Source organism: Crinia signifera, chromosome 11, assembly GCF_055691185.1.
Source record: "Crinia signifera chromosome 11, ASM5569118v1, whole genome shotgun sequence".
Taxonomy (NCBI): domain Eukaryota; kingdom Metazoa; phylum Chordata; class Amphibia; order Anura; family Myobatrachidae; genus Crinia; species Crinia signifera.
The window spans coordinates 14701038-14724386 of NC_139227.1; the positions used below are offsets into that span (position 1 = coordinate 14701038).

Here is a 23349-nt window from a genome sequence, read left to right on the forward strand (position 1 = left end):
TCAGCCGTGCAGGCGTTCTGTCTGTGTGTGTGTGTGTGTGCGTTATCACCTATCAAAGTAATGTTATGCCTGTTGTGTTTGAATTTGGTGCATACTCGCATTGCATTTGGGGCAAAATGCTATCTGTATTATATGTCCACCTGCATTGAAGTCCTGCCCTTCCCTGTGAAGAATAAAAAGTATTATATGTCAGGTGGTGGTCTGTCTTCATCCAAAGCACCTCTCTCCCCCTAGGAAAAAGAACCCTAGAGGCCCCGGCCGGGGTACTACATCACTTGGCGTCACAAACAGGATCCGGGTTAAGGAGAGAGGGGCCCTAGATTGAAAGATGGAGCAGCAACAAGTGATACTGTTAGGCGCGGAGCAACCACCCTACTCAACAGTAGTGTGTCGACACGGCTCAGACGTGCTAGGATACCTGGGCCACAATGAGACTGGCATAGGTCCTAGCTGGTAATCATTACCGGTCGATTGGCGCAACACCGAGACCAATGGATATGAGCGGGCAGTGCCCTGTAAGGACAACTGGAGTGGACAGGGAACTGACCAGGAGGAGGAAAGGTCAGTGGGGAAAGGGAGAGTCTGTCTCAGCCGCTGACTCTGTTGCCACCCTATAGGTCCACCGGAAGGTGCAGAAGCCCTAGATCTTCCCGCACGGCAGCCACGTTTGAAGCACGGGTTAAGCCTGTGCAACTCCGGTGCCCTCCAAAGCGTCTTAGGTGGTGGCGACAACCAACCGGCGGAGGTAACAGGTGGACAAGAGGAAAACTAACTAACACCCCGGTAGCTGAGACAGGGGACCCCCTAGAGGAGGATACTAAGAGGGAAGGTGACCCAGAATACCCTAAGATATACTGAGCTAATATGTATACAACAAAAATAACAAACTGAGATACAGCAAGAATAGGCACAAGAAGGGTATGGAACGATACCACAGGATCCTGAGAGTAACCAGACAGGAACTGCTCCTAAGTGATCAGGAGACGGATGATGCAGGAAAGGAACTGCAGCAGGAACGCAGGTCTGAAGCTGGGGAGTTGCCAGAGTGAGGAAGCTGCAAGGCGCCCACAAAGGATTATAGCCAGCATCTAAATGGTGAAAGACGCCGGTATTTGAAGAGAAGAAGCGCGCGCAAAGCGCGTTCCGGGTCGCGCCGTGATGACGGCGCATGGAGAGAGACGCCAGCGGCTGCACAGCGTGGCTGCTAGGCAACCCCCTGACGCCCGTATGCCGGGCAGGAAGTAGCCGGCGTAGACGTCGCCTGGCAACGCGGGTCAGAGAGCCGACCGCCGTGCGCCCCGGAGGACGGGGAAGGCTGTGCACGGCGGTGACCTCTGACAGTACCCCCCCCTCGAGGAGAGGTCAACCGACCTCCAAACCTGGGTTTGTCAGGGAAGGACTGAAAGAACCTCCTTTTTAGGCAAGGAGCGTGAAGATCCTGATCCACGACCCAGGACCTCTCTTCAGGTCCAAACCCCCTCCAATGAACCAGAAAAAATAATTTCCCTCTAGAAATTTTGAAGTCCAAAATGGAATCGACCACATACTCCTCCTGACCACGCCGTAGGATGGGCAACGGCCTACGAATCACTGGCTGAAGGGCAGGTTTGAACAGTGAGCAGTGGAAGGTGTTGTTAATCCTAAGGGAACGAGGAAGCCACAATTTGAATGCGACCGGGTTAACCTTCTTAATAATTTTATAAGGACCAATGAAGCGTGGGCCCAATTTCCGTGAGAACTGCCGGAGCTTGATATTCCTGGTAGAAAGCCAGACCCAGTCTCCAACCTTGAACCGGCATGGTCTCCTGTGGCGGTCAGAGAAGTGTTTGGCTGACATAGCAGCAGAGAGGAGCGCTCCCCGAACCATGCGCCAAATCTTTCTCTTAGAAGCCAACCACCTAGAATTACCCACTTTGGCATAAGTGGGAAAGAAAGAGTTTGCTCTAGGGTGGAAACCGTAATTGCAGAAAAATGGAGACTTTTTGGTGGCGGCATGCCAGGCATTGTTATATGAAAACTCCGCAAATGGCAAGTTCTCAACCCAATCCCGCTGGGTCTTGGAGACGTAACATCGCAGGAACTGTTCTAAAGATTGGTTAACCCGCTCAGTCTGACCATTCGACTGGGGGTGAAATGCAGATGATGGACTCAGCTTGACTTGTAACGCTGAACACACCGTCCTCCAGAATCTAGCAACGAACTGGACCCCTCTGTCTGAAACAATGTCAGATGGCAACCCGTGAACCCGAAAGATATGTGTGATAAATAAAGAAGCTAAAATCTTTGCCGAAGGTAAGCCCTTCAGAGGAACAAAATGTGCCATTTTACTAAACCTGTCTACCACCACCCAAATGGTATTAAAACCTGAAGCTGGTGGCAAATCCGTAACAAAATCCATGGAGATGTGCGTCCAGGGTTTATCAGGAACAGGTAACGGAACTAACTGGCCCAAGGGAGGAAGGCGAGATGACTTATTCTGAGCACACGTGTTACAACTGGCGACAAAATGTTCGACATCTTTCTTCATTCCTGGCCACCATACCGCACGGGACAATAAGGAAAGGGTCTTAGAGACCCCTGGATGGCCAGCGGACTTACAAGCATGAAATTCAGAAAAAACTTGTTCGCGGAGTCCTTGAGGAACAAATAATTTACCATCCGGGGTGGTGGCTGGGGCCGAGGATTGAGCTACCAGCACGGAATCCAAAAGCCCTTGGGTCAGTCCTGCCAGAATACATGAAGGATGAATAATGGGCTCGGGGTGAGACACTGGATCTTGTAAGGCTGAAAAGCTTCTTGACAAGGCGTCCGCAAGAACATTCTTAGCTCCAGGTCTATAGGTAATAATAAAATTGAACCTGGCCAAGAATAAGGCCCATCTGGCTTGCCTTGAATTCAACCTTTTGGCCGAACGTAAGTAAACCAAATTTTTGTGATCGGTAAAAATTGTGATCTGGAATTTGTCCCCCTCCAGCCAATGCCTCCACTCCTCCAGAGCACACTTGATGGCCAGTAACTCCCGGTTACCTACATCATAATTAGCTTCGGCATCCGAAAACTTCCTAGAATAAAAGGCACAAGGATGCAACAACCCATCAATCTTATCCCTTTGGGAGAGGATAGCACCCACCCCGATCTCTGATGCGTCGACCTCAAGAACAAAAGGACATTCTGGATTCGGGTGACGAAGAATTTGGGCAGAAGAGAACGCCTGTTTTAGTCTTTTAAAAGCCTCCACAGCAGAACAAGACCAAGACGCAGGGTCCCCTCCTTTTTTTGTGAGAGCCACGATAGGAGCAACAAGATCCGAAAAGTGGAAGATAAACCTCCTATAATAATTGGCAAAGCCCAAAAACCTTTGTACGGCCTTTAAATTAGAAGGCTGGACCCATTCTTGAATGGCTTTGAGCTTAACAGGGTCCATAGAGAAGCCTTTGGGGGAGATTATATAACCAAGGAATGAGATGGTATCTACCTCGAACTCGCATTTCTCGAGCTTGGCAAATAAGTTGTTCTCTCTGAGCCTCTGGAGAACTGCCCTGACATGCTGACGATGCATATCCAAAGAAGACGAATAAATCAAAATGTCGTCAAGATAAACTACAACGAAAACACCTAGAAAGTCCCTAAGGACATCATTGATCAGATCCTGAAATACAGCCGGGGCGTTGGCTAGGCCAAATGGCATGACTAGATACTCATAATGACCTGAGTGAGTGTTGAACGCCGTCTTCCACTCATCCCCGGCTTTTATGCGGATCAGATTATAGGCTCCGCGTAAATCAATTTTTGAAAACACAACGGCTGAGCGCAGCTGATCAAAAAGAACAGAAATTAAAGGCAACGGATAAGAATTCTTTACCGTAATGTCATTCAATTGACGAAAATCAATACACGGACGTAGGGTCCCATCTTTTTTTTTAACAAAAAAAAAACCCGCTCCAACCGGAGACTTGGAAGGCCTGATAAAGCCCTTTTTTAGACTCTCCTCCACGTATTCCTGCATTGCCCTCTCCTCAGGCAGAGACAAGGAGTACAATCTACCTTTAGGTAGTTTGGAACCAGGTAACAAATTAATGGCGCAATCATACGAGCGATGCGGAGGGAGTGAGTCCGCCTCTTTTTTAGAAAAAACATCTGCGAACTCCGCAAACTGGACCGGTAAGCCAGAGGGAGTGGGGGTAGCCAGAAGAGCTGGAAAAATGATACAATTCCCAAAGCATTCCTTACCCCACCGTATCAATTCTCCGGACCTCCAATCAAAAACCGGATTGTGCTTTTTAAGCCACGGAAGGCCGAGCACAATCGGTGCGATGGGGGACTGAAGGACCAAAAAACATATTATCTCCGAGTGGGAGAATCCAACCCGGAAATCCGGTACTTCGACATAATGAGTGATGGCCCCTCCGACCAGAGTACTACCATCTAAACCGCACACAGAAACCTGTGAAGCTAATGGTAGAAGGGGTAACCCCAGATCTTTGGCAATTTTATTATCCATAAAATTAGCTGCTGCACCAGAATCCACTAATGCTTGACCCTCCCAACCAGAACTAGACACTTGAAAACTGGCAGGGAGAAACAAAGAATCAGATGAGGAGAACAAAGAACAACCCGAGAAGACACTCCCCATTACTTCTCGGCTTTGCCGTTTCCCGACAATACTGGGCATCTGTTTAAAATATGATCCCTAGAACCACAGTACATACACAGACCCAGTGTGCGTCGACGGACCTTCTCCTTGGGAGTCAGCCTGGAAAATAATCTTGTTGTCCCAAGCTGCATAGGTTCACCCAAGTCGGGAGGAGACTCCTCCAATGGCTCAGACGTGGGTAAAGTCTGAGCCCCCTTTTCCCCCCGTCTCTCCTTAATTCTCTGATCGATCCGAATAGCCAACAGGATCAATTTATCAAGAGAGGGAGGAGAGGGATACTGTACCAAGCAATCTTTGATACTATCCGTCAGTCCTAGGCGAAACTGACTACGTAATGCTGGGTCATTCCACCCAGAATCAGGAGCATAACGTCTGAATTTAGCACTGTACTCCTCGGCTGAGAGATTACCCTGTTTGAGGGCCCTAAGATAAGCCTCAGCTGAAGCAGATTTATCAGGGTCGTCATAAAGAATACCTAACGCCTGAAAGAAGGCCTCCACCGAGCGGAGGGCCGGATCATCCGAACCCAAACTAAAGGCCCAAGATTACGGGTCCCCTTGAAGAAGGGATATTACCAGACCCACTCTCTGCTGCTCGGTACCTGAAGAGTGGGGTCTTAACCGGAAATATAATCTACAGCTCTCTCTAAAATTTACAAAGAGAGGCCTATGACCGGAAATTTTTTCTGGAAAATTAACCCTGGGTTCAGGTAAATGAGTAGCAAGGTTGGAGTCAACTTTAATAGACAGGTCCTGTAACTGTTTAGTAAGGAGAGAAACCTGATTGGCTAGAGCTTGTGCCGCATTGGGATCCATACAAGCACGGGGCTGATGAAGACCTAATAAGATCTAAAGGATCCCCGGATACCCTGCTAACCCCGGGAAAACCAAATGAAGCAACAATTGCAGGGGAAAAATAGGGAGCCGGGCGATGCCGACCAATTTTATGGCTGGCTATACTGTTAGGCGCGGAGCAACCACCCTACTCAACAGTAGTGTGTCGACACGGCTCAGACGTGCTGGGATACCTGGGCCACAATGAGACTGGCATAGGTCCTAGCTGGTAATCATTACCGGTCGATTGGCGCAACACCGAGACCAATGGATATGAGCGGGCAGTGCCCTGTAAGGACAACTGGAGTGGACAGGGAACTGACCAGGAGGAGGAAAGGTCAGTGGGGAAAGGGAGAGTCTGTCTCAGCCGCTGACTCTGTTGCCACCCTATAGGTCCACCGGAAGGTGCAGAAGCCCTAGATCTTCCCGCACGGCAGCCACGTTTGAAGCACGGGTTAAGCCTGTGCAACTCCGGTGCCCTCCAAAGCGTCTTAGGTGGTGGCGACAACCAACCGGCGGAGGTAACAGGTGGACAAGAGGAAAACTAACTAACACCCCGGTGGCTGAGACAGGGGACCCCCTAGAGGAGGATACTAAGAGGGAAGGTGACCCAGAATACCCTAAGATATACTGAGCTAATATGTATACAACAAAAATAACAAACTGAGATACAGCAAGAATAGGCACAAGAAGGGTATGGAACGATACCACAGGATCCTGAGAGTAACCAGACAGGAACTGCTCCTAAGTGATCAGGAGACGGATGATGCAGGGAAGGAACTGCAGCAGGAACGCAGGTCTGAAGCTGGGGAGTTGCCAGAGTGAGGAAGCTGCAAGGCGCCCACAAAGGATTATAGCCAGCGTCTAAATGGTGAAAGACGCCGGTATTTGAAGAGAAGAAGCGCGCGCAAAGCGCGTTCCGGGTCGCGCCGTGATGACGGCGCATGGAGAGAGACGCCAGCGGCTGCACAGCGTGGCTGCTAGGCAACCCCCTGACGCCCGTATGCCGGGCAGGAAGTAGCCGGCGTAGACGTCGCCTGGCAACGCGGGTCAGAGAGCCGACCGCCGTGCGCCCCGGAGGACGGGGAAGGCTGTGCACGGCGGTGACCTCTGACAGATACCATAGGCACCGGTAGTGGCACCCAACGGCGATCAACCAGAACCACCCATGAAAATGACAAATGCCCCCATAACGTTGCCATATTACTTCGGGCCATGTGGCTCACGACCTACAGTGGAGATGGAAGCAAAATCCCAGAAACCACCTTCGTGGAGTTCAAAAGCAAAATGGAATCCGTGTTTATTCTGTACTTGCCCAGCGAACAGCAGAAGAAAGAAATTCTGATATGGCAATTGACGGGTTCAGCCCTGAGAGAAGTGGTTTTGTGGCCACTGAACTCAAGAAAGTTGCGCAGGCAGTTCTGAAGAAGCTATCCACTACATTCGAAAGGAAAATGCTCCATGAACTCAAGATGAAGCATGCAAACAGTGCCCGGGAGAAAGCCTCCAAGACTATGCATTAAGCCTACAGGAGACCGTGAGGGCCATCAGAGCAGTGGACCAAGAGGAGATTAGGATCCCGGATGAAGCTCTGACAGTCCTGTTCATCGAGGGAGCTGCAGGGCACAGCTACAAATACTGAGAGTTCAGATGCCTGGGAAAATGTTTCCTGAATTCAAGGAAGCTGCGATCACCATCATGGGCAAACGGACGGATCGGGAAGAAGAGTACCCAGAAATGGTGGGTTTCAAAAGGCTTTCAGAAGACCGAGGTGCTATGGCCGCCAGCCACTAAAGGACTTGAGTACACAAATGGAAGAACGCTGTGAATCGTGGAAAACCCAGTGACAGCAGAACAGTGGAGGACAAGGCCCCCCTAGCACCTGGCGGTCTCCAGAGTGAGCAGTGAACGTCGGCCGCAAGGAGAGCTGGCAGTTTCAAGGCATGGAGACCTCAAGCTACGGAGGTCAGAGTGACCAGCCCCAAAGGGAATGTGAGTAGGCCAGTGTGGCCCTGTGTCCATTTCCCCAGGAGAGACGGAATTTACTATATTGGCATAGACTGCCCTGTTATTCTACAGAAGCGCCATCTTGTGGCCATTTTCAAGATTGCAGTTAAGTGTTGAGACTCATCCTATTACCTTTATTGGTTGGATGTCCCACTGACACCTCTCCAGGAACTCTTGTTTGTCCCGCCCCACGTCTGATGTCCACATTCATTTGAGATCACCGTCAAGGGCTCCACCTAAACCCCTGTGCACAGGTCAGGCCATAGGGCCTGCGAATTCATGACATTAGGTAGCAATTCAAGGTTTATATTAGGTTTACAGTATGTCTCTGGGGTTACCGGTATCCGTTAGGTCTGTTCTAAACATATTGTCGAGATACATGCATTTGTGTTGATGTGGGAATAAAAAGTATTATCTGTCATCTGGTGGTCTGTCTTCATCCAAAGCACCTCTCTTCCCTGGGAAAAAGAACCCTAGAGGCCCCGGCCGTGGTACTACAGATGTATTTGTTACTCTGCGTATGCACCTAACTCGGGGTACAGTAGATCGTAAAAATACCCTCTTCGCACAATCCTTTGCACAATTAGACCTTCCTGTACCCTCCAAATGTGCAAATATTCCCCTCAAACTGCAGGTACAAACTCTACATTCATTCCCTCTCTTTCTCTACTGCATAGAGGGCCTGATTCAGACCGGTTCGCTAGAATGCATATATTCGCAGCCTAACAGGTAAGTGCCCAATGCCGAATCCCCTCACTAGCATGCGAATGACTTTTCTCCCATTGGGTAATAACAATATTCATGTTAAATAAACCTGCAGTTATTGCAGAGCAACGCAATAATACATAAATTAGGGCCACCAGGACTAGTTAGGGGACAATTTACTAAGATGGGACTTCTATTGAAAATGGGATGTTGCTACGGGCAACCAATCAGATTCTATCCATTATCTTCCAGAACGTGCTAAATAAATAAGTAATTTGGGATTGGTTGCTATGGGCAACATCCATCTTCAGTAGAACTCCCTCTTAGTAAATAAACTCCTTAGAGCAGGCATGTCCAACTGTGGCCCTCCAGCTGTTGTGAAACTACACATCCCAGCATGCTTTTCCATAGTTGAAATATTCCCTAATAGCAAAACTGTGGCAAGGCATGATGTAACTTGTAGTTCCACAACAGCTGGAGGGCCACAGTTTGGACATGCCTGCCTTAGAGTCTCCAGCAAGAAACAATGGGGGTTATTCAGACCTCATCCCACGGTTGCAAATTTGCAGGCCGGGTGATAGACTGCGCAAACCTACAGTTTGTAGAGAGCATGGGTGAGGCCGTCCTGCCATAACATCATGCTGCTTTGTTAATCGATGGCCAGATGTTGATGGACAGAACGCCGGCATTCTGGATGGGTGATGGATGTTTTTTGGGAGTGTCAGGGAAACTGGATGCTAGCCCAGGTGTCTAAGGGGAAGTCATGTGACGTCAGCTCCAGCTCCGATGAGCCTGTTTCTATCACAGCCACTGAGTAAGTCCTGGGCTATGCACTGATGGCACACAGTGGAAAAATCACTCAATGGTGAGTGAATTTATTTGCAGCTTATCCATAGTTGCCTCCCCTCCTGCATTCTGCAGGAGACTCCCTGAAATAAGAGCAATCTCCCTCTCTCCTTCATTAGTCTAGCAATCTCCCTCATGTCACCTAGCCCACATTACACTTGTTACATCATAGTTACCTCCCCTCCTGCATTCTGCAGGAGACTCCCTGACATAGCAGCAATCTCCCTCTCTCCCTCATTAGTCTAGCAATCTCCCTCATGTCACCTAGCCCACATTACACTGTTACATCATAGTTACCTCCCCTCCTGCATTCTGCAGGAGACTCCTTGACATAGCAGCAATCTCCTTCTCTCCCTCATTAGTCTAGCAATCTCCCTCATGTCACCTACCCACATTACACTGTTACATCATAGTTACCTCCCCTCCTGCATTCTGCAGGAGACTCCCTGACATAGCAGTAATCTCCCTCTCTCCCTCATTAGTCTAGCAATCTCCCTCATTTCACCTAGCCCACAATAAACTGTTACATTTGTGGGGGAAAAAGGAATGAGAGCTAGATACATTTACATTGAATCATCTGCACCATTTCCCAGCACTTTACCAAGTATAGTATGTCTTACTGACTGCTTTGGGTTCATCTACATTTGGATAGAAGTCATTTTAAAACATTCCTCTCAGATGTAGCAGTACACACCCACGCTTCTAGGTGCCACGTTCACAATCTCTTTTCACAATCTCTCCATATATGGAACTAGACACGCCCTTTAGGTGGAGCATGACACGCCCCCTCAATGGGGCACTGTGCAAAATTCTACTACCAACTATAATCTCCCTGGAACTAGTTTTCAAAAGTGGGCAAGTATGAGCTAATCGCTGCTAATTTTCACAAGCCCTGCTTAGCAATTTGCAGGCTTGCATGGGGCGGGATTTCATTCTAGCGGAGCGGTGTAAACCTGATTGCAGAACTACAAAAATGAGAAGCCGGTCTGAATTATGCCCAATAACACAATGCTCCAGCTAATAAGTTAGAACACTGTCATTTATTTTTATTCCTATCCATGTGATAAAGAAAAAAAACCTAGAATTTCAGTAACATTTAAGATATTTTATTGAAAAATGTACAACTTGATAAAACAAAATGCATTCATTATAAAACATAAAATAAATATGACATCAATTCTATTTTATTTCACTTCAAACATTCAAAGAACGAACCTCCCTTAGGGGGTTATTTTGGTTCACTCTTTCTGTCAATTTCCCTCTTAGATGGACAAAACCATGTGCACTGCAGGTGGGGCAGATGTTACTTGTGTAGAGAGAGTTAGATTTGGGTGGGGTTTTATTTCAAAGGGATATCTATATTGCAGTGTAAAAATAAAGCAGGCTGTGTTTTCCCTGCACAGAAACAAAATAACTCACCCAAATCTAATTATCACTGCACATTTTACATCTGCCCCCCCTGCAGTGCACATGGTTTTGTCCATCTAAGAAGGAATTTGTCAGAAAGAGTGAACCAAAATAACCCTCTTAGTGCCACAGGAGGTGAAACACACACTCGTATATAAAATTACAAAAAAAAACATTATACATTTTTTTTCCATTCATTACAGGTTAAAAAAACAACATAGAAAACACACATATTTTTTTATATATATAATAATTTTGTTCTTAATATATAATACACAAGTGATTCTAATATATTTATAGACTTCTGAAAAATAATTTTCTATATAAAAGATAATTTCTCATCACTTCATTGTTGATTAGTAAAACTTGTGTATTCTGAGGAGCAATTACCCCCTATTTTAAATGATTATGGCTTGAGCTGTGTATAAGAACTCTGTTTACAGTCCTCTAGTAGCACACTCCAGTCCTCAAGAGCTACAGTACCAACAGTTAATGTTTTCCAGATTTCCTCACAGAATCACAAGTGAAGTAATTATCTCCACCTGTGGATCTTTTAAAATGTGTTAGTGAGTAATGAGTGCACCTTTGCTAGGTTGCTGGAAAATGTGAACTGTTGGTAGCTCTCGGGATTCCCCATGGAACCACACCCCTTTCAGTTAGGTCACACCTGCTATTCAGACGCATGTGCCTCTGTTATGTGGGAGGGGATACAGAGTGCACACCCGGTGTCACCAGACCCGGTGATACCTCAGAGCGTATTAGCATTAGCATTATACAGTAGCAACCAATTAAGGATAGCCAGAATCAGATTGGTTGCCATGGGAAACCCCTATACTATCTCCCACGTTTAGGCTTTCAGTTTTTCTTAAAAAATACTGCTTGATGTTATTTTATTTGTGGGTTAAATTGGTCATGAAATTGAAAGGAACATCGAGCAAGATGTTAACTAAGGGTGTGCGATTGGTGCCACCGCTCAGGGTGCAAGGTCAAAAAGGCAGCAGCCTGCTGATCTGACGGTGACTGGCATGGTGTGTCCTTCCTGGTACCAGCGGCATCCGTACCCCCTCTTGCATATGTCATGATGCCACGTGAGCAGTGGGAGCAGCTCAGCGGATATTATCGACATGATATGACTGATATCAAGTCTGTCTTTAGTGTATGTGCAAGTTTTTGCATTGGGTCTTTCCACTGATTTGGTTGGTAATAACCATCTTGGCTGTTCCTGCAGAGTTTTAGCCCGTGATTAAGAATCTCCACTTCTAGAAACTTGATCATTTTCATAGTAGACGCTTTGAAAAAATGTTTAATTATAATTTTAATGTATACATAATCTTTATAAATAAATTGTTCGCCATGAGCTCTCATTTAAATAGTCTTTTCTGTCCCTTTAACTCGCACATAAAGTAAAGGATCTAGAGTCGAGAACCGAGAAATAAGTAGAGTAGACCAGTTTTCTCAAACATAATTACATTAAATGTATAATATATATAAAAAAAAAAACGTGGGTTCTTCCTTTTTTAAATACTGTGATTTTAATTAACCACTGTGTAGCATTACTGCTGCCTTATCCTAGTTTTAAATATTGCATTTAGTGCTGTAGCTAAACTAAGCTTCCCTTGTTGTTGATGATGATGATGACTTGTGGGATTAAGCAGAAGTCCATAAATATACCTTGCCACGCCTCATAAAATTATAGTAGGATACAACCATGTCTGAGCCCTTCTGGTTTTGGCAATTCAATAAACATTTTTTGTAAAGAGATTCTAAATTTAAATAAAGAAGGCCGCTGGACACAGGCCATCACAGGATAAGCACAGTCCTTCATCCAGTAGCCGCAGCTGATGTCTCTCTTTCTAGGTAACCTTTCATCTACTATAGAATTCTTCGGTCAGCAACGCCCAGAGAGCTCAGATTTTGATCATCTGGAGTATGGAAATCATGAAAGATCTAGAGGAACTCCAAAGTCTCGGTGAAAGTGCTTCCGAAAAACTCTATTATCCATCTTATCCTTATGTAATAAAACATCACAGTCATGATACAAATGATCTCTAAACATGTAAAATAGTTAGCAGCCAGGTTTTTTTTTTCTCTATCTCTCTCTCTCTATATATATATAGCACCATTTTTTTTTTTTATGTACGTTCTATTACAGTTTAATTTAAGGCTTACAGTAAAGTCTCTTTTCCTGGTAAATTGTTTTTTTAATCCTCCTTGTAATATTAGGACAAGCCTGCTTTTCCAGCAGCAGGGTAGAACAAGCACCATGTCTTGATAATAAAGCAATTAGTAAGGCCTTTTAATATTGACCAAAGAATCATACCACCGGGTGCAAGCAACACACAGGACTATATATATTCATCCCCGTTCAGGCTGCATGGACATTTGTAGTATTTGTAGTACTGTAGTATTTTCACTATAGAACCATAGTAATCTAGATTAACTTGAGAAGCAGACTGTTTGACTAGCTGAATGGGAGCATATCTTCAGCATTGTTTCTCCACCATTCAGTTATTTCTGTTCCGTTGACTACATTGCTCCAAGTATGGCTCATCTTTTGGAAAATCTATGGCTTTAATGCATAAAAATTTTAGGATACATGTCCATGTTGGTCTCACCAACTATTAGCCAATGGGCATCGACTCATTGTTGACTGTTCCACTAAAAAATTATTATGGTCTTTCCCATAAGCCGTCCTCCAGTAGTATTAAACTCTTGTCACCTTCTTCACTTCTGAAATTTTGAAATGCTTCCTAAGAAAAGTTTCTGCTGACAAACACTGCAGTGCACCAACATGTTTTGGCACAGTTTCCCTCTCGGCGTACCAACTGGTGACCATGTTAGTTTCCTGAAGTTCCCTCGGAATGCAATTTCCTTTCAGTAGGTGTTTAGTATTGCTATGTTCATTGCAGGAATGCATTTGGGAGCAGTACATTTTAGCAAAATCTCATGATCTGGAGCTATTCTTTTACCTTAAAAAAAAAGTTTCCAGCTGGAGGATCGAGCAATGTTTTTGAGATGATTAACTTTTCCATTGTATGAATTTCAGCACAGAGAAAATCTCGGCGACGATGACCAAAAAAATGTGAATTGTCGCTGTTGAAAAGTCATCCAGTGTCACTGTAGTGTTTCTTTCCAGTGCACGACTTACAGCACTGCTTTCCATAGAATTTGTGGTTGCAGACTCCATGTTGAGGGACAAGGGTGCACCAGCTGAAATAGTCCACACATGATGGATCTTCTGCAAAGCAAGACAACTAGTTAAATTGCAGGTAATGTCTGTTACATAGTCAGAGCAAGATATATAATGTCTAAAGACACAACAGGCAAGCCAGATCCAGGATGATTAACCCCTTCCCGACATTTGACGTACATTTACGTCATGGTCGGGAAGTACTTCCCGACACATGGCATAAATGTACGTCATGGATTTAAACTGTCACCGCGTCTATAGACGCGGTGACAGTTTGGAAATGTCTGCTGTCCCTGACAGCAGACATCCCCCCTCGCTGCCCAGGGGGGGCAGGGATGCCCCCCCCTGGTCGGCGATCGCTGTGATTGGCTGTTCAAATGTGAACAGTCAATCACAGCGTTTCCTGTGTTACCGGCGGCTAAGCCGCTCGGTAACACAGTGATCGGTGCTGTTAAGTACAGCACCGATCGCCAGCCCACCCGGCAGCTCACCGGCAGCTCACGGCAGCTCACCCGGCAGTCCCTGCAGTCCCGGCAGCCGCAGCGCACGCAGCGCACGCAGCGCTCCCCCCCTCCCACTCCCCCGCCCCCCCGCCAGCCGCAGCACAAATAAAATAAATAAAAGTACATGTAATGTAATGAATTATATATATATATATATATATACACATATATATATATATATATACATATATACACATATATATATATATATATATACATATATACACATATATATATGTGTATATATATATATATACACATATATATATATATATATATACATATATACACATATATATATGTGTATATATATATATATATATATATATATATATATATATACACATATATATATATATATACATATATATATATATATATATATATATATATATATATATATATAGACAGATAGATAGAAAGATATTCCCGACATATGACGTATATATACGTCATGGTCGGGAGGTACTTCCCGACCGAAGACGTATATATCTGTCATGGTTTTAAACTGTCACCGCGTCTATAGACGCGGTGACAGTTTGGAGATGTCTGCTGTCCCTGACAGCAGACATCCCCCCTCGCGGCGATCGCTGCGATTGGCTGTTCAAATGTGAACAGCCAATTGCAGCGTTTTCTGTGTTACCGACGGCTAAGCCGCTCGGTAACACAGTGATCGGTGGTGATCGGTGCTGTTAGGTACAGCACCAATCACCACCGATCGCCAGCCCCCCCCTCCCACCCGGCAGCCCCCCCTCCCTCCCACCCACCCGGCTGCCGCAGCGTCAGCACCCCTCCCACCCCCCCACCAGCCGCAGCGCCAGCCCCCCTCCCAAAGCTGGTGAGCAAAATGGGGTCACATGTGGGGGGGTTCCACTGTATTGGTGCTTCGGGGGTCTTGCTAATGCGACATAGCACCCACCATTCATTCCACCACCAAAAATCACTCCTTCCCTTCTGAGTCCTGCCATGCACCCAAATGGTATTTTTGGGTCACATATGAGGCATTGCCGTACTCGGGAGAAATTGGGGCACATATTTTGGGGTGCTTTGTCTCCTTCATTCCTTGCGAAAATGAAAAATTTTGAGCCAGAACTGCATTTTTGTGTAAAAACACAAAAATGCAGATCTGGCTCAAAATTTTTCATTTTCACAAGGAATGAAGGAGACAAAGCACCCCAAAATATGTGCCCCAATTTCTCCCGAGTACGGCAATGCCTCATATGTGACCCAAAAATACCATTTGGGTGCATGGCAGGACTCAGAAGGGAAGGAGTGATTTTTGGTGGTGGAATGAATGGTGGGTGCTATGTCGCATAAGCAAGACCCCCGAAGCACCAATACAGTGCCCCAATTTCTCCCGAGTATGGCAATGCCTCACATGTGACCAAAAAATACCAGTTGGGTGCATGGCAGGACTCAGAAGGGAAGGAGTGATTTTTGGATTTTGCAGCACAGATTCTGGTTGAATGACCCCTGAAGCACCCATACAGTGGAACCCCCCCACAAGTGACCCCATTTTGCAAACTACACCCTTCAGGGAATTCATCAGGGGGTATAGTGTACATTTCAAACCCCCAGGGGTTTCACCAATTTTGATACAACTGAGCTGTGAAAAAGAAAAATTTAATTTTTTCATTTTCACAGCCCAGTTGTATCAAAATTGGTGAAACCCCTGGGGGTTTGAAATGTACACTATACCCCTAAATGAATTCCCTGAAGGGTGTAGTTTGCAAAATGTGGTGACTTGTGGGGGAGGTTCCTAACTTTTAGCACTTATGGTGCCTAGAAACCTACATGGTGCCTAAAAAAAAATCTCATAAAAAGGAGGCTCCAAAATCAAGTAGGTGCTCCTTCTATTATGAAGCCTGTGGTTTGGTCAACGTGCACACTAGGGCCACATATAGGATATTTATGAAAACAAAAGAATTGGGGAAATCAATTTTTAGTCACATTTCTCTAGTAAAATCTACTGTATTCGTTAGAAAAATGTATTAAAATTGAAACTCTGCAAAAAAAAAGAAATTTTGAAATTTCACCTACACTTTGTTTTAATTCCTGTGAAACACATAAAGGGTTAACAAACTTCCAAAATGCTGTTTTGAATACTGTGAGGGGTGCAGTTTTTGAAATGGCATCATTTATGGGGGTGTCTCACATACAAGTCCCTCAAAGTCACATCAGAACTGAACTGGTCCCTAAAAAAATCAGTGTTTGAAATTTTCTTGAAAATTTAAGAATTTGCTATTCATATTTGAAGCCTCCTAGTGTCCAAAAAAATGAAAAGGAGGTTGAAATAATTATTGCAACATAAAGTAGACATATGGTCTTTGTTAGTTATTAACTATTTTGAGTGGTATGTTTATTTGTCTCACAAGCAGAAAATGTGACATTTTGCAAATTGCTAAATTTTCCATTTTTTCACGACATTTTGGTATTTTTCACAAAAAAACACAGACTGTATCGAACCAAATTTACCACTAACTTGAAGTACAATGTGTCACGAGAAAACAATCTCAAAATCACTGGGATAAGTAAAAGCAAAAAAAAGTTATCCCCACTTAAGTGAAACATGTCAGATTTGAAAAAAATGGCTCTGTCAGGAACGCAAAAACTGGCTGTGTCAGGAAGGGGTTAAAGTAAATTACAATTATTAATAGATGGTATGGTTTTTAAGGTGACCTGTTGCTTACATGCACTGAAAACATCATGTACAGTATGTACAGTATACAGTATGTAGGCCTACGCCAAATGTAGCTTGTGAGTTTCCTAGGACATTTGTGGGATTTGACACCGTACATAGACAATTCGTAATGTCAAGAACTTCATTGCTGTCATCTTAATACCTTGTGTTGCTGAAGAAGGGCAGAAGTTTATGTTACAAGCTTGAGAAGTTGGTGGCTTCTGGTGGGGCAAACATCCCACTGCAGGTCTGCCCTGATGAAGACATTGGACACTCCGCACTTGAACACCTCCGCCGCATGTAATTGTACACTGAATAGAGAGGAGATATATAATTACACATAATAGCTATAAATATATATAAAACTGGGGGCAATTTAATACTCAGCTGTGTTCTATCGATAAATCGATATACCTTCAATGTCCACTGTAAGCAAACTTTGCTAATTTTCCATTACACCTATAAGGGCAGGCCTGGTGTAAGGCTTCTTGACACCCTTTGCAAAACTTTAATACCGCCCCTCTCAAACCCCACACTGCCACTTTGGTACACCTTGATAAAGCGGTCCTGTAAGAGACAGCGAAACGCGTTGGTGATAGGACTGGGACCTACCTTGGACATTATCCTTTCCTGATTAAAAATCTGAACGTGATTTACAACCCATTCCCTCCATTGGAGCCTTGCAACCCCTCCAACTGGCAACTCCTCCAGCGGCAACTTTGGCTACCCCCCCCCCCCAACACACCCCATTCTGGTGATGATCCCTCTGGCCACACACCCTCCATCCAGCCTACGGGACACCTCCAGTGGCTCTACAGCTTGCCCTATCTATTGGCCCAATTGGATTACCATTGGACGCCTCCCGGGAGTTGGACAGTCCAGAGCAGGTTTATCATATCTTCATTTTCACACCCATCTAGGTCCCAGTATTGTTCTTATATTGTTTATATTGTTTTTAATGTATTATACATAATCATGTTTTATTAATTAAATATTTTTAATTGTGTTAACTAATACTGAGCGCAGCACTTGTTCTTTTTGTCCACCTTCTTTCGGGGATGTGACTAATCCCCAGTGCAGCTGCTCATATTGAAGTAACAGCCCTGACACAAGCACTCTCTACGGAGGATTATCTAGTTTTCCTCTGTATTCTTTTCCACGGGATTCAATGTCCAGCCTGCTGAACGATGGAAAGGGGGCGTGTCCACGAGATACGGCATTGGATCGTCGAGCTGCAGCCGTGAGCTCGACAATCCACGGCCATTCTCGGCAGAACGGACCCGACTGCTTCTAAAGTTGGGCCCATTCTGCTGAGATCCCTGTCGGGAAAGACAGTACTGAATAGGGCCCTGACGCTATTTCTCCCAGCCGCGGGAGATTGAATACCCCCCTATGGGGGTGAATCAATTCTGTCATGTGCCACAAAGTGCCTCTGATGGACCAGTATCTTGTTGCCATCTTTGCTCATCTGGAAGTGCACGCCACAGAACTCAGCAGGAAAGATATGGAGGAAGCTTACCACAAAAAGTGGTTATGAGTACAGCGGACATTGCGGTGATGTCCGTCTGCACATAAAGTAGCAAAACCAACCTGGGTTAATAACATTGTTTTGGCAATACTTCTTGATAAATCATTTTTTTTTTTTTTTTTTTTTTTTATAATTATAACTGCGATTGTTAAAATTTTAATTAACAGTTCTCACAGACCGGCCTGGTAATATGTGCTGCTTATAACTGGCCAATTGCAAAATACCTAATAATGGATTCAATGTAATATTCAACTGAGTTGACAACTATTTTATTTATTCATTTATTTATTACCAGTTTCTTATATAGCGCACACATATTCCGCAGCGCTGTACACAGAATATTTGACCACTCACATCTGTCCCTGCCCCAGTGGAGCTTACAATCTATATTCCCTACCACATGTACGCACACACAGACATTCTAGGGTTAATTTTCTTGGGCGCCAAATAACCTACCTGTATATTTTTGGATAGTGGGAGGAAACCGGAGTACCCGGAGGAAACCCACGCAAGAATGGGTAGAATATACAAACTCTGCACAGTTAGGGCCATGGCGGGAATCTGACCAATGACCTCAGTGCTGTGAGGCAGTAATGCTATCCATTACACCATCCGTACTGCCCGTATATATAACACATGGCGGGAATCTGACCCATGACCTCAGCGCTGTGAGGCAGTAATGCTAACCATTACACCGCCCATGACTAGTATCCTGGATTCTAATACTATTGCTCTAATCAGCTAAGTGCTACGCTATATATTTTTAAATGACATACCGGTTGCCATGGAGACGAGTGCCATCCGGAGTAGACAGTGTACGGTGTGTGCACAGGACATGGAGTGTTACTGCATGTCTGCTCCAGGGGGACATTTACTTTGCGGACACTGCGGCATCTTCTCTGAGGCACGGTGACCAGCCTGCCATCGGTATCCTTCTCTCCACACTTCAGCTCACGCTTTCGTACACCAGGACCACATGTTGTCGAGCACTGTGCAGGAAAGCAACACAATTTGTGAGCAACACAAATATATACATTATATACTAGTATGTCCTGAAGTCGTTGCACTGATCACTTTAAGCCCTAGAGCAAACATGTCCAAACTATGGCCCTCCAGCTGTTGTGAAACTACAAGTCCCATCATGCCTTGCCACAGTTTTCTCATTAGGGAATGCCAAAACTAGAGCAAGGCATGCTGGTATGTGTAGTTTCACAACAGCTGGAGGGCCATAGTTTGGACATGCCTGCCCTAGAGTGACGCTCATTATTGGCTCTATACATAGCAGAATGTTTTCCAGCAGTAGGAGGCACCCAGGCAAGCTTATACATTTAGGGGGAGTGATGGATGCACACATAGATATAGAGATATAAAGATATGTGTGTAAGTGTGTGTGTGTATATATATATATATATATATATATATATATATATATATGCATACATTGATGGAGCCGGCCTCTTAATTGCAGGGGCTGGCAAAAGTATCGCTAAGCCCACACCAGCGGCCGGCTCCCACCAGGGCCCATTGCAACGGAGCTTGCCCCGGGTCTCCGCGCCTGAAGCGGAGATGGACAGGGACCCGCAGTGCCGCCGTCGAGAGACTGGGATGTGCGTGCGTGTGAGACGCATGCGTGTCCCAGTTCAGTGTAGCCCATGTCCGCCGGCGCTCGCCAGAGGGGAGTCTCTGGCGAGCCACGGCCAAGGATGACAGGGCCTCCATCTGCATATAAAGTGTGGCAGGGACAGCATGCTTCCACATGAAGATAATGTGTAGGATCCGGTTCAGGTTTTAGAGCAGTGGAAGCAGCAGAAAAACTGATGAGATCTGGGTTGGGCTGATTAGCAGCACATGTGCTCTCCTGATATAAGTGTTTCCAGGACAGAAGGTCATTGCTCCTGGTGGTGGAACAGCTGCCCAGGTGATAGGCAGCGGGTGTGGGCTACTGCAGGGACCAATGGACCATACTGAGGAGTTTGTACTATGCTGTGACACCTGCATGCTGCAATGCTGTAACCATCCTTGCCTATGCTGATTTCCTGGTATGCTGTTAACCTGCTACAAAATAAAGACCAAGGGCGGGATGTTCAAACATCTGCAGCCCAGCTCCGCCCCCCTTCGTCGCTCATCGCATACATAATTATCAGATATGCTCTAACATATGCGATAATTATGGCACAGGACAGCTCTTGCGTTAAGAGCTGTCCTTTGCGGTGAGTCAGCGGGTCCCATCGTGTCCCGGTGGCTCCGCTCTCCCTCCCTTACCCGGCGCTGCTGCTGCGCCGGGATCTCCTCCTCCCTGCACCCGGAAGAGGATCATAGTGCAGGGAGGAGGAGGTCACAGGTCCGGGCAGCACAGCACTGTCACAACATATACCGTGTGCTATTGGAGATCAGATCCTAGGCATAAGCACCTAAGTAATAGATTGTGGTGTATTTGCAGATGTATAGTATTGTGTAGGTTACCTCAGTCCACGCAGATATCACCCACTGCAGTTTGTAATTTTTCTGGCAGCGTGCTAATGTGCAGATCTCTATGGATTCCGGCTTCAAGCTGGCTGGACACAGGCTTTCTGGGAGTATTTTGTATTTCTCTGAGTTGACACTTCGGCAATAAACCTCTCTTTTCCTAACTCCCTTTCCGCAGGATCGAGAACACTGGAATATACAGATAATAGAAGCTGTCAGATGCTAAATGACAAAGCTCATGGACAATGTTTATATCAACATGACATTAACATGGCTTACTCAGACGAATACACACCAGAGGTAGAATTTTAACGGCCTCAGAGCCAGTAACAAGCCAAGATTCCGTTTTCTCCAGTTCTAATACATGCACTCATTCAATGTCTCAGACATCAAATCTGTCAGCTTGGACGATACACCTGCGCTAGTGACAGCTATAATATCTGGTTTATAGCAACAATGTGAGCATTGGACCTTGAGCTGCTCTTGAGTATGATATTAAATCAACCATATTACTCATGAACATTGGCTGTTTCCTGGGTCAGGCTTCTATCAGTGAGTGCTTGATTAAAAAAGCCACTTACTGTAAACACCAGTGTAAGCAAACAATAACCAATGGTGGCTTTCGCAAGTTAACAAAATATTTTTTTCCGTACAATGTCCTCCCCTATGAGACCCCCAGAACTGACTACATACTGTAGTAAGAGAATATGGAGCAGTACCAATGGTGACCAGCAGGGGTCCTGGCTGTAATGGTGTGTACCTACGGTGAGATTCAGGGGGTGTGGGCCAACAGTTGGGATTCCACCGGTCAGTATACCAACATGGAATTCCCGACTGACGGTACTCCAACAGGGGGACGAGGGCAAAGAAGTCCCTTGCATGTTTGCTGGGCTCGCCACAGGTTCTATTCTCCTTCTATGGGGGTGGTGGACCCCCACGAGGATGAATTGTCCCTGTCAGCTGAGATACCGAATGTCGAGCATTTGAACAGTCATCTGCCACCCAACTCAGGCTAATGGACAATTTTAACGATCAGATTTTGACTTTCTGATATTGGCTAACTGCACTTAAGATTTACTTTAGATTTACACTATCTTGCTATCTGGTTCTAAGCTAAATCCATTCTACAGGCGACATAAGGCCCATACACACTAGGCAATTTTGAGCTACTTTCGACTCAAAATCCCCCTGTGTGTATGGCCCGGCGATGAGCACTGATGCATGCTGTCGGCCGTCGGGCTGTTTTACCAGCCAAGTAAACCACTTTCCATAGTCTGCTTTTGCATGTAATCCATGCATGTTAGACAGGTTTGTTTTTACACTGATTGCAGGGAGTCGGTCAGCACATATAATATACATGTAAGGTTGTATGCAATATACAGTATGTGCTGGCTGCCGGACACATGGAGTCCCCTGCTGCCGTGACTGCTGATCCCCTGCCAGCCAGCACAGGAATGACATACAACTCTATATTTATTTGTGTATGTAATGACCGGCTTCCCTTTGCCATCTATGGTTGGCGATGCAGCCTACCCAAATCTAACTCTCTCTGCACATGTTGCATCTGCCCCACCTGCAGTGCAGCAAAGTTTTGCTGAGTTGCTTGCTTTTTTGCTTTACTTATTAACCTGAATCATTTCCTTATGCACACATATTCGGTAACCGATCTGCACTAATCACCTGTTCATTTCCATATTCTAATCTCTACTATATTTATACAATTGGGCCCAATTCAGTCCTGATAGCTATCTTGCTAAATTGCAGATAGCCCCATGTAAAATTGCGAGTGAATTGCAAATGGATCCCTGTTCCCCAGACTTGTACAGGGCGGGATTTCACTCTGGCTGATCAGCGACTACCTGGTCGCAGGGCTCGGCAAAGTAGCAGTCCAGAGATCAGGTCAGTATAACCCCCAGTTATATTGATTCATTCTCCTGTATTTCGTCCTTGAATCAAGATTTTCAGGCACTTGTGTACTTTCATGTCGGCAGTTACGTAGTCAGCATAGTGTCCCTGTCAGAATCAGCGTAGTGTTCCCACGGCTAGTGTAGTCAGCGAGGGGCCACGGATTACTTGACGTGTATTCCGTGTCCCCGAGCGGGGCTCACTGCACACGCCACGCTTCGGGCTCGTATTACGCGTCCCCTCGCGCCGCTCGCCACACTATAAAATCAACTCCATGCCGACGTGGATAGTGGGGGTATGAACAGGTCGGGAGGACGTGTACCGCGTACACTCGCCGCGCTTTGGGTCGACTTGGATAGTGGGGGTTTGAGATGGAGGCATTCGCCAGTATGTAATATGGAGCACTGGCAAATGCGTCCTTTATTGTGCATGAGACGCACTTGCGCACCGCACCCCCCTTTGTGCAAGAGACGCACGAGCTACCGAACCCCTAACCCTGACCGTCTCCCTGAAGCGAACAAGGGCAGGGTTGCCGTACCCTGCCGCACAAATTACCAACATGCACAAGCTCGTGCGTCTCAGGCAGATGGAGCGCCTCTCCGCTGGTGCCCGCCTGATCGCCTCT

The 23349-nt window shown here is 45.8% G+C and overlaps 1 protein-coding gene across 1 annotated transcript in view; it reads right to left on the reverse strand.

Annotated features, from left to right (window-relative positions):
* Positions 1–10315: 10315 nt before the first annotated feature.
* The window catches only part of ADAMTS18 (ADAM metallopeptidase with thrombospondin type 1 motif 18), a 119002-nt gene continuing 105968 nt past the window's right edge, over positions 10316–23349 (reverse strand). Inside the window, exons 20-23 of the mRNA XM_083165394.1 lie at positions 20817–21008; positions 19130–19342; positions 16989–17136; positions 10316–13690 (exon numbers count right to left, since the gene is read on the reverse strand). Of these exons, the coding sequence (XP_083021520.1) occupies positions 13557–13690; positions 16989–17136; positions 19130–19342; positions 20817–21008 (687 nt within the window). The 3' untranslated portion in view covers positions 10316–13556. The remainder of the gene's footprint in view (positions 13691–16988; positions 17137–19129; positions 19343–20816; positions 21009–23349) is intronic.